The following is a 12,165-nucleotide window of genomic DNA, read 5'->3' on the forward strand; positions in this document are numbered from 1 at the left end:
TGTAGATCTGAAATCTACAAAGTGAGGATATGACATTCTCTACGCCAGGCTGCAGCGAGCATCAAATACCACGGGATGCACGAGCCCTCTGTACCACCAGAGGCCTCCGGTGGCTCCCTCAGCATTAATAAGGTGACGGCAGCACGCACGAGAAAGCGTTCACCCTCTCCTCCCCAGGCGCATGCGCTCCCGCAGCACGCCACGGCGCGTCCCACGCGTGCGTGTTTGACCCGAACCCTGGCCCGGCCGGAGGTGAGGGGGCGTGGCCTCGGCCGTGCGCCTGCGCCGAGAGGACGTGCGTTGCGGGGGTGGAGCCGCGCAAGCGCGCAGGACGCCCCGGCTCCGGAGCATAAACAAGAGCGGGGCCGGGATGAGGCGGCGGTTGATCCCGCAGCAGCGAGTGGCGGCGAGCGGGGCCGGACGCCGACCCTGAGCGCAGCCAGACCCGCCCCCGCGCGCGCCCGCACGGGCCGCCCCGCCGCGCGCAGCCATGAACCTGGCGAGCCAGAGTGGCGAGGCCGGCGCTGGCCAGCTGCTTTTCGCCAACTTCAACCAGGACAATACGTAAGGCCGGATCGGGGTCTGGGTTGGGTCGGACCGAACCGGGCCGGGGTCGCGGCCGGCTCGGCTGGGTCGGGGTGAGGGCGGGCCCGAGGCTGCCTTGCGGGGGGCCTCCACGCGCACCCTCTGGCGGTGCACCTCGGGCGACTAGGGGATGGAGCAGGGCTGTTTCCACCTGCTGGCTGGAGGCTGACGTCGGACCTCGCTTCTCACAAAGTTGGGGCCGAACTTCTCGACTCGATTAGCCGTGGCGGCCGCCTGCGGAGTGGTGGGCATGAGTGGCCTCCGCGTCCCCGCCCCCTCCTCCTGGCTCAGCCCTCTTTGCCCACTCTCGCCTTCCGGCCTCTCTCCTGGTCTCCTCCTCCTCCTCCGAGAGCCCCTTCTCTCGCTTTGATTTCTTTTCCTTCCTCTCCCGTTGTTCTTTTTTGGCAGGTGACTTTGACGTCTTCTCCAGGCAAGAGACAAGCTTAGCAATGATCCCAGCCTCCGACCTAGGGAAAAAGAGAGCCCAGAGAAGTGTTAGAAAGACGTACCCGGGGACTCCAGTGCTTCCAGGGGTGGTTCTTCCTTGGGGCAATTTGAAAAGACCTTAATGCCAACCCGTGGATTCCGAATGCTTTTGTCCAGATCTGACATGGGTCGGAAACGGATTCTTCAGAGGCTGCCTGGGATGCCCTGTGAGCATAGTTAATAGATGAGGTTACTGGAGAAGGAAGGATGAGTTATGGGCCTGGAAGGGAGGCGAGCCATCTTGGGAAGTGAGTAAGAGGAAGTGATGTAAAAGAGGAGGCCAGTGGGTCACTTGGCCTCAGACTAAATAGTGGGTTGCCCCTGGCAGAATGAAATTAGCAAAGTAAAAAGAGATTTTTTCCCCCTAATTAAAAGTTAATTGTAGATTGGGAAACATCAGGTCGGAGGTGTGCCACAGGTGCCCAATAGCGTCTTCCCAAAGTTGTGAGATGTTGGAAGACAGTCACACATTGGGGCTGTGTTGGGAGTTGGAAAGGGGCAGATCACCTGCTTCAGCTACAGATCAGGGAACTGAAATGCAGAAAGGTTCAGAGCTTGCCTGAGTCTCACGATTGGTTAACAGTGATGAGGGCAGGAGTAGAATCCTGTCTCCTGAGCGCTCTTCCAGCATTCTTTCCACTCTGCTTTTCTCTACCTTCAGAGCAGAATTCTGAAGGTGTTGAATTTAGAAATAATGATGTAGTAATCTATAAAGATTAAAAGTAACAAATATGTAGTGTTGTGTGTATGACTGAAATCCAGTGCAGCAAAAACTGTGTAGACAACCTGTTGCAGTTTGTTATAATTGGGATAGACTGTGTAGTAATCTAGGTAAGGAAGAGGACCTTTCAGACCAATTCTGATCTTGGTTTCTAAGCCTTTATATTTTGAAACCAGTAAGAAGTAGTATCATGGAGTTTTATGCCTTGTCTAAATGAGAGAATTTCCAAAACATTTTCTACCACTTTATCAGCTTTTCACTAGTTACTTATAAGTACCTGAGGAAAGTCAAATATAAGAACGTGTTTTGTCTTGTGTTATTTTAAACGCACTGCCAGATTCCCTACATAATAAGAGATGTCACTCTGGCCTGAAGTAGAACCTTTGCAGACTTGGAAATCATATGTTGCCCACTCCTCAGTCTCGAAGTTACTATTTCAAGTGAAGATTTTGGTGTCAGAATTTTGAGTTGCCAAAGAGTCCTTGATGTATTTTATATACATAAATTGGAGGGAATAGTAAGTTAGAATTATACTAAAAGTTTGTTAGGTTATCATGACTATAATTTTGTTTTAAAGCTACACTTGAAAGAAATAGAAAAAGAAATAGAAAAGTTCTTGTGGAAAGGCTTTGTGGTTCGTGCCTTTCCCTCCCTTCCTGACACCAGTGTTTATTTTAACTGAAGAATGCAGTTTTTAGCAAGGCAAAGGGTGCCTGTTGAGAATCCACATCTACTGTATTCAAAGACGACATTTGGAGGCCATTTCACTTAATAGCATATATGTATGTCATACAGTAATTTCACTTGGTCTTCTGTCTTTTAAATGCTTACCACAATATTCATTCCACACAAACTATAACTTTTCCTTTCTTCTTATATTGGTCATATTTCAAATATTATGGGTTTTTTTCCCCATGATTCTTATCCTAAAAGTGAATACGTTTTATTTGCTTTTTACCATCTGGTTTTTGTTTTTGTTTTTGTTTTTTAATTAGAGCAGTGAAAGAGACAGCAAGAGCAGCTGTTCGTGGTCGCCTCTCTTTTGCTTGGTAGGTTTTCATCTTGGTTTCTGAAAGTGACGCTACAGAGGGCTTATATTGAAGCACTTCTTGGCTTTTAGAATGGAGTGAACCAGTGAATAAGAGTCAGAGGGTCACTTGCCTCTTAAGTGGAAATATCAGGGACTAAATTTTTCCAGTGGATACAACAGCTTGTGGGAAGTTAGTGACGTGGCCAAATCAGTTTTAAACATTTCTGAAAGACATAGAATAAAGGGACTTGACTTCCCAAACCTGGTATTTGTAGACTGATGTTTTGAAGTGTCTGGAGGTAGTGATTGTTTCCTTCCACTGTGTTTCTTATGTTTCCAGTTGACAGTTAACTGTTCATTGAGGTACTGCTCTCCACTGTGTCCTCATCTGGAACTTGAAGATGGTTTGTAAGGCTCCTTCCACCCTAAAGTTGGAGGTCATTCTGCCTGCTGTGCAGAGGATATAGTTGAAAATGACACTGCCAACAGTGACCAGTGGGGAGGAGACAGATTAGACATCAGGACTTGTGTGACCCATGGGTCATGCTTGGTGCAGTCAAGGGAGAAGCTGGATGACTTCCAGTTTCTGGTGTGGATTCTGGGTGAACAGTGATAAGTTCATGGGAAGAAAATTTAGTGAAGGAAAGAATTTTGTGTGTCTCCCAATGAGTGTGAAAGACATTAGGGCTATCCAGGTGCACATCTGGGGTGAGACATGTGCATTGGGGAAGGGGTACTGTCTTTGCCATGAACTCTGAGCAGCCATGGTCCTAAGTGAGGGTGCCAAGACTACCAAGTCACTTGGCAGCAGGGACAAGCTGCTTTCTGTTTACAGTGTTGACCTGGTCCACATAATCTCATAATCAAGTATGGCCTTTTCTTGAAGATAATGAAAGGGAAAGGCCTTTATGGACTGATGAGTAAGAACAGGTTCAAGAAGAGATAAGGCAGTTAAAGAAAAAAACATTGATTTCCTTTTTGTGTGTGTGTGTGTGTGTGTGGAAGTTGCTACCTTTTAGATGTTGAATGCTCAAGTTTAAATTTAGTGACAGAGACTTTTAGTTAAACGTGGTGGCTCAAACACAAGCATTTATTTTGGCTCCCTCCCAAAATCCTCATAAATGTCATAAAAGATATTTTAAAGGGCTCAACTCATAGGGTGGGAAGAATGAGAAAGGAGGTGCTAGCAACAAAATTGGGAAACTAGCAAGTGTTAAAGGAAACTATATCCTAAATGGCTATTAGAGAAAGCTAAGAATCACTGCAGAATCCCTGAAAGGCTCAGGAATGTCTGTCTAGGGCAGCTCCAGAAGTGAAGGAAGAAGGAGAGGGATGATGAAGGTAAAGAGGATTGGTTCAGAGTGTTCAAGATGCAGTCACTTGCTTCTCCTCTCTAACAAAGACAGGCCTAGTCTCTGCAAAGGACCAAGTCAGGGTCTCTGGATTTGGTTACCAGGCACAGTTGAAGGCATGCAGTGGGAGGGGGTGGGGAGCACTAAACAAACAGGTCTGTATGTGTGTTTGCTTTTATTTACCCATTGTCAATAAGATCCTAAAGATACCACTCTGTTAACTCTTAGAAAAACACAAACATTTATTGCTAATAAAATTATTCATTAGAGTAAATCTCATACTTTCCTATTCTACCTTTCTCATTATTATATCTGCCATTTTGTGGTCAGGCAAATGGAGAGAAATTATTAAAAGCAAAATCAGTGAGGGGTGTGACCTGATTACTGGTGTTGGCAATATTTTCTTTTGTTTGTGCTGGGCAGTGAACCCAGGGTCTTGCTCATTCTCAGCTGGTGCTCTGCCTGTGAGCTAGACTCCCAGCCAACTTACAGTTAACATCATTTTTAGCTGCCTACCTTTACTGATAAAAGTTTATGTTCCAACAATACTATATCTACACCTCAGAAAAGTACTTGGGATTTTTTTACTTCAATTTCTTACTGATTGGAGTTCACAATAAATTTTATAGGCTTTGGGATTAAGATTCTAGCTGAGGCATTTAGTATTCAAAATCAGTTTCTGAATATCTGTAAGAACATCAAGCTTGATTGGCAAAGCCTGGTTTTAACTGTCTTTGGGGAGCACACTTGAGAGTCAGGGTAACTCACACTCAAGAATCAGATTCTAAGGCTCATTAATCTTGCTCATGGGAAAGGCCTTTTCTAAGCTTATTTTATACGTAATGCTAATAACTGATGATTTGGTTTCCAAATCAGCAAATTAGAAAAGGAAAGAGCTGCTAATGATGATATAGTCATGAGGAAAAGTGACAGCTGTCAGCAAAACTAAAGTTAGGAATTGTGTGTGCATGTGTGCGCGCGTGCATGTGTGCGCGCGTGCATGTGTGCGCGCCGCTGAGGAGTGAATCCAGGGCTTCGTGCATGCTAAGCACATGTACCATAGAACTGCACCCTCAGCCATGGAAAATATTTTTATCAAAGCCCTACAGTCTGTCCATTTGATACTGGGTAGATGAAACCATCAGTTCAAAAGAATTTGCCTTTTCCTTGCTTTAAGAACACAGGAGAGAGAGCTGGAGTTGTGGCTCAGTGGTAGAGCACTTGCCTAGCATGTGTGAGGCACTGGGTTCAATTCTCAGCACCACATATAAATAAATGAACAAAATAAAGGCTCATCAACATCTAAAAAAATATTTTAAAAAAATGAACACAGGAAAGTATATAATTTGAGAATTAGTTATTTTTGATACTGGTGATTGAACCCAGGGTGCTTAACATTAGCCAAATCCCTAGCACTTTTTGTATTTTATTTTGAAACAGGGTTGTTTAAAGTTGCTGAGGCTGGCTTTGAATTTGAGATCCTCCTGCCTCAGCCTCCCAAGCTGCTGGAAACACAGGCATGGGCCACTGTACCCAGCTGAGAATTATTTTTTTAAAAAATCATAAATAGTGGAGGGGCAAGGGATTGGTGCTTAACATAGCAAACCATAGTTATCTGGAATATATTAAACACCAATTTGCTGAAAGTCTGGGGTTGCTGAGATTTTAATTTTAACCTTGAAAGTGCTTATATTTTTTTCTACTACTTTTCAAAATGCTTACCAGGTATGAATACCTGATTATTTCACTGAAATAAATAATTCAGTATAGGGCTGTGGTTGTGGCTCAGTGGTAGAGCTCTTGCCTAGCATGTGTGAGGCACTGGGTTCAATTCTCAGCACCACATACAAATAAATGACATCTAAAAATATTTTTTAAAAAATAATTCAATATAGAAAAGTGTTTTGCAAAGAAAAATCATATAAGCTGGTAGAAATTTTTTGTTCCCACTGTCCACCAGTGTGACTGAACCAGTGTGACTTATTAATAGTTGCTTCCTTCTTACATTTTATATATCTTCCACATGTGCATGTAAGACTTGGAAATCTAAAAGATTTTTAATAGATGACATGATCATTAAAATACCTCTCATTTTTATTGTGGGGTACAGATGCTAGTAGTATGAAATGTCCATTTTCATTCTTTCTGGTCTTCTGGTTTATCCACTTGTTTTCACATTCTTCCAGACATTACAAATAAAAGTGATCTTAGTATCTGATTCTTCCTATATCCCACCACTTCCTGCTTTATTTGCTCATTCTTTCTGTTTCTGAAGGCTGCGCTTTCTTCTCTTTTCTGTTTTCTTTGGTCGGTTGCATTTGGGAGAGAGGGATTTTTTGATCAGGAAGTCCTTCATTTGGTGTCACTGGTCCCCTGCACTGGGGAGGGTTGGGCGAGCTCCTGAGGTTCTTCCAAGCCTCTGTGCTAAAGCAGGACTGTTGGGTGGTTAACATGGCATCTTAAATGTGAAGCTGTCAGAAGGGATCCTTCTCTTTCTAAGCCAACAGCGTTCTAAGTTAGCTTTTTGGTTTGTTTTGCTTCCACCCTGTTGCTCAGCCATAATACAACCTAGGTGATTGAGACATGATTGTGAAAGGGCTTACTGAAATGCAGAAAGATGCCAAGTCCACAGAGGTTGTAAACATCTTTAAAATTTAGAATGCAGTGCCAGCTTGCTTTATTTCTCAGACCCTAGTGGACTCCCTATATGTATCCCTTGAGAATCCCCAGTTTGTTGTGAGGGAATCAGTAATTTAGGGCTGATCATTTTTTCATTCGTATCTCAAACTTGAGAGTTTTGTAAGTTTTTTTTTTTTTTAGTATTTTTATTTTAATCTTTTCCCCAGTTTTGTGTTTAATGGATAAATTGTATATATTTAAATTGTATAATATGATTCTTTAATACATGTATACATTATAAAGTGATGTAATCAAGCTAATTAAGGTGTATCCATCACCTCATATAGTTACTTTCTTTGTAGTGAGAAGTGTTTTGAGTATATGGTATATTTTTATTATTATAGCCATTGTCCTGTACAGTAGATATCCAGAAAAAGTATGTAAGAGTATTGTCTATATTTTATTGATTTTATAGCAACTTCCTCTGCCACACACCTGGTATAAACTGGATGAAATTACTTGGACTATGCTAATTTCTGGTAGGAATGCTGGTTACTAACTGACATGGGAGTTCGTTTGTGCATTATCACTGTCTACATGTATCAGCTCTTATTTCTGAATTTGGCTTTTTTGCAGGTCCCTAGCTGTTGGTAGTAAGTCCGGTTATAAATTTTTCTCCCTTTCTTCTGTGGATAAGCTGGAACAGATCTATGAATGCAGTAAGTGTTTGTTTTCTTTTTTCCCTTCGTAAAAAAAAAAAAAGTAGACCAGTTGTACCTGAATTTGAATGAAGACTTAAACTCAAGCACTGTGGGTGGTTAAAGTTCAGATGCCCCTTGACCAATCCTCTTCTTTCACATTGGTCTCCCGGGAGGGACAACTAGTGACAATCTCTAGATATTCTTTTAGCTCTTTTTCTGTGCATTTACGTACATGTAAATTGTACATTTAGAATTTTGTTTTATGGCAATCTTACCATATATATTATTCCATAATTTCTTCCCTTTTTAATACCATTTTAAAACAGTTAGCTTACTCTTATAAAGGTCTTCCAGAAAATTGAAAATTTTTTATAGCTCCTGCAGGAACAATTTGTTTTCTCAAGTTGTCATTTTATAGCACTTGAGTAGCCTACGAATCAAAGAGGTAGTGTGGAGTAGCAGAAGGGTTATGTGCTTTGCTTGTTTGGCCACTTACTATCTAGCTTTAGGGGATTACTTCATTTCTAGGCCTCGGTTTCTTTTTATTTTTTTCCAAAACAAATAAGGCCTGTCTCTAAGATTGTTTTCAGTCTTGGAAAACAATGACTATATGTAAAACAATACTTGGTGAAAAAATAGTTGAAGGTATAGACCCAGGGAGACTACAATGGAAAGGTTTGAATCTTTCCCCATAAATAATTTTTTAATTAAGATAATTGGAGATGCTTGTATATTTACAAAAAATAATGTGGATCCCTTGTACCCCTTGTCCAGTTTCCCCCAATGATAACATCTTGCAAAGCCTTAGTATAATGTCATAGTCAGAATATTGATGTCCTTCTTTCCTGTTCCTGTTTCTCCAGTTTTACCTGTGCTTATTTGTTTGCATTCAAGTTCTGTATACTCCTAATACCTGTGGAGATTGCTGTATTACCACAGTGAAGATACTGCACAGTTCTAAAACCAAAAGATCTTCCAGTTGCCCTCTAACCACATTAGCCTCTCTTCCACAACCCCATCCCCCATCACTAATCCCTGGCAGTTACTGATCTTAGTTTCTTAAGTTTGAAAATGATATTAGTCAGTTTTTTATTACTATAACAAAATACCTGAGATAAGCTATCTTTTCTTCATAACAAAATACCTGAGATAAGCTAACTTACGAAGAAAAGGACTTCACTGCATTGGCTCAGTTGTAGTGAAGGCTCTCCTGGCTACACAATGATGTGTGCACATGAGGGAGCAGGCAATCACATCTAGAAACCTGGAAGCCAAAAAGACTTGGTAGGGCCAGGCTTGCACTGTTTATAACAACTCTCTCTTGAGAGAACTATTTTAATGCCTTTTGAGGGTAGGACCCCCAGTGACCTAAGGACCTCTCACTAGGCACCATCTCTTAGAGGATTCATCACCTAACAAAAGCATCACCTTGAAACCAAGCCCCCAACAAACTAACCTATGAGGGACACTCAAACCATATCCAACCATAGCAGAAGAATATAATCTTTTGATTGATGTTTTTGGTCAGCACATTTCTTAGGAATTCATCCAAGCTGTTTTATATATATGTCAACAGTTCTTCCTTTTGCAGCCCAGTAGTATTCCACAGTATGATTGTATCACAGTTTAACCATTCACCTGACGAAAGAACATGTAGGCTATTACAGTTTGGGGCTTCTACAAATAAAGCTGCTGTGAACATTCACGTATAGGTTTTTGTTTGGACGTGAGTTTTCATTTCTTGAAATGCCCAAGAGAACAATTGCTGGGTCATATGATATTGCACGTGTACATTTTTTTAAAACTGTCAAACTGTTTTCTAGGGTGGCTGTACCATTTTACATTCCTACCGATAGTAAGTGGTCTGATTTCTCTACATCCTTACCAGCATCTGGTGTTACCCCTTTATTTTTTTTCAGCCATTCTGATAGATAAGTACAGTACTATCTCATTGTGTGGCTTTGTGTTTGCTAAGAATTGTAAGTTCTCTATATATCCTAGGTACTAGTCCTTTGTTGGATATGTGGTTTATAAATATTTTCTCCCTCTCTGTATTTTACATTTTAGGCAGACCTTAATCTGCTGTGGCCCTGACCTAAGCTAAGGATCCTTGCTTGGGGGAAGTAAGGAGTGTAGTATTCACACTATGCCACTTCTAACTTATCACACTGGGATATGGGTTCAGGGGAGACTTGACTATCATTTTGTTTCTCTGCAATGAACATTAAGATTTTGGGTAACTGGGTTCCCCAAAATGCCGGACCCCGCCAGAATTTCCTTCTGAGTGTTCCAATATTGTCAGCTTTGTTTTCTCTGTGGTTTATGTTCCATTATGGAATTCCACTTTTATTATTACTATCTCAAGAATGGGAGGTTCGCCAAGCTTGTGTGAATAGATGTCTCATGTTCACACGTGTGCACTCATTCAGTGAATGTTCTAGTCTTGAGGACCTGCATGAGCCAGCCTGTTCTGGTGGTTGGAGACAGGAATGACAGCATTTCCACCTCCATGACACTTGCATCTAAATGGAAGAGGACCAGAAGTGTTTGTTTCAAGTCTTGGGTGGGGGGACGCAATCAACAGCAAACAGACATAAACAACACCCCTTCACCTATAAAATAAGGTGAAGACACTAGGATTGCTTTGTGCCGCTTACTTGAAAGTACAGTGTTCTCATGGCCCACTAGGAGGTGAGGGGCCCTGGTTCCTCTCTGTAGGTGAACCTTTTTGTGTCCTCCCCTCCACAGTGTAGTGTCCAACTCCTTGCAGTTCCTCTTGCTACCCCAAGGTAAGGCCCTCTTAGGGAGAGCAGTAAACCAAGCCTCAGACTCATCCCTGCCTGGCTCCTGTTGACTGTCTCACTACTTTACTCCCTTTTGTCCTCAGACTTGCCTCCTGGTGCTTATTAAATCTTCCCAAAGAGCCTTTCTTCTAGGTAGAGCTGAAGGTGTGATCTGGGTGATAAGATAGGTGTGAATCAGTGATTGCTGATGTGAGCATTCCTGAACCTCTCCAAATGTGATCTTCCCTCCTGAAGACTAGTCCTATCTCTGGAAGTGGATCCCTGGCTTTTATGAATGGCTGGGACATTTATTAAGTCTGTATCCAAATGAAATGCCCTATTAAACTGTTGCCATAGTCACTGTAGTCATCTGTTTTGAAATTCTCAATTTGACTTTGTTTAGAGGCCCAATTCTTAGAAAGGGTATAAGAGTATAAAAACCTTTATTTTTTATTTTTTCTCAACATAAAGTTTGCTGGCTTTTGGTGGAATCTAATCTAATGTCTTAGTAGTGTCTTTTTAAGGAGGAATATTAGTTTCTGTATTCCACCTAGTGAACTTTGGTACTTTAAAATAGATGGAATGTATTTTTTGGAGTTAATACTTTAAACTAAAGCTGTTTTATTGTTCTTTCCCTAGAACATTATCTACCTTTCCTCTCTCACTTTGAGTAGAGAAAAGAATGTCTGTCACGAAACAGGTTAGTTTTCTACTGAACATCAAGGTTGTTTTCTAGCATTCTTCTGTAAGTAAACTGAAAGGATCTTGCTTCATATATCTGTACTTTAGTTCGGGCTCAGTGTTGGCTTGTACTCTCAACTCTTTGTGATACATCATAAAGTCAAATCTTTCCTCTCAGTCTGTTGCTATTACGGAAAGAATGAGCCAGAACCAGTTTGGGGGAAAAGCAAGGTTGATAACTGCTTTTGTTCTTTATTTCTTGAAAACAAACAAAAACTAAAATCTTTACTCAGAAGCATGGTAAGATTTTTTTGCTGCCTGTGTTATCGTAATTTTAAACTTAGGGGAAAGTTGCAGACTCTCAGATAAACTTGTCCATTGTTGATGTATGCTCCATATGTTTTCTCATTCTTTCTCTGTAGATGCATTTCTTGTTTAAAGAAACAGTACACAGATATGTGGTCCCTTTTCTCTTAAAATATTACTGCAACAATATCCTCCATTATTAGGCAAATTAGATAAAAGATATGGGTGTATTACTTATAAAAGTTTAGAAGTTAGCTTTTTCAGATTCTACATTGTATGTTCTTTGCATTTTATACATTTCTGAACTAGGAAAGCAGACCTCATGAAGCATTCAGTTCCAAAACACAAGCAGAATGTTACTTAGCTCAGCAGAAGTGAATGGAGCCTATGAAAATTATAGAAATGCATCCATCAACATATAACCCCTTTTATCAGCCTTCTTGCTTGGCCGAGAAACTAATCATCATTTACTTTACAGCCATCATCTGCATCTTAAGGGTTGAGAAATGGTGCTTTCTGAAATCATTTCTATTTGACAGGCCATGTGCTGTTTGGAATATTAATTTCAGTGAGATTTATAGTAATGGAGAAACTCTAGTAGCCCCTCATTGCCTGAATCTGTTGTAATGGAATATCGGGCTCTTAACTTGCATCCCCATAGAGCTCCAGGCATCCAACAGGCTTGTGCGGAAGTGTGTTCTATCAATTATTTAATGGCTTTGTTCCTCCCACTTTAGGAGCTTTATCACTGCCAGCTAGAAACTCTGCCAGCAGAAGCAAAGCAACGTTCTTGCTTCAATCAAGTAATTAATTTTCTAAGTTAGATTTTCAGGTAGGCAATCTCTAAGAAGAACATTGGCAAAAATTGTGACAGAAGCCACCTAGAATGAGTCCTAAAAGC

General features: G+C 41.4%; 1 protein-coding gene across 7 annotated transcripts in view; it reads left to right on the forward strand.

Annotated features, from left to right (window-relative positions):
- Nucleotides 1–348: 348 nt before the first annotated feature.
- Nucleotides 349–12,165, forward strand: part of Wipi2 (WD repeat domain, phosphoinositide interacting 2) — a 38,528-nt gene continuing 26,711 nt past the window's right edge. The window contains exons 1-3 of one of the 7 annotated variants that reach the window (XM_046453743.2): nucleotides 349–564; nucleotides 2,788–2,841; nucleotides 7,430–7,512. In XM_046453743.2, coding sequence (XP_046309699.1) covers nucleotides 491–564; nucleotides 2,788–2,841; nucleotides 7,430–7,512 — 211 coding nt within the window. In that variant the 5' untranslated portion in view covers nucleotides 349–490. Of the gene's footprint in view, nucleotides 565–2,787; nucleotides 2,842–7,429; nucleotides 7,513–10,916; nucleotides 10,978–12,165 lie in introns of those variants that run through there. The other 6 variants (XM_046453739.2, XM_046453738.2, XM_046453741.2 and 3 more) reach the window with 6 other exon arrangements.

This window comes from Marmota monax, unplaced genomic scaffold, assembly GCF_021218885.2.
Source record: "Marmota monax isolate L192 unplaced genomic scaffold, Marmota_monax_Labrador192_F-V1.1 WCK01_AAM20220418_F8-fsc00148, whole genome shotgun sequence".
Lineage (NCBI taxonomy): Eukaryota > Metazoa > Chordata > Mammalia > Rodentia > Sciuridae > Marmota > Marmota monax.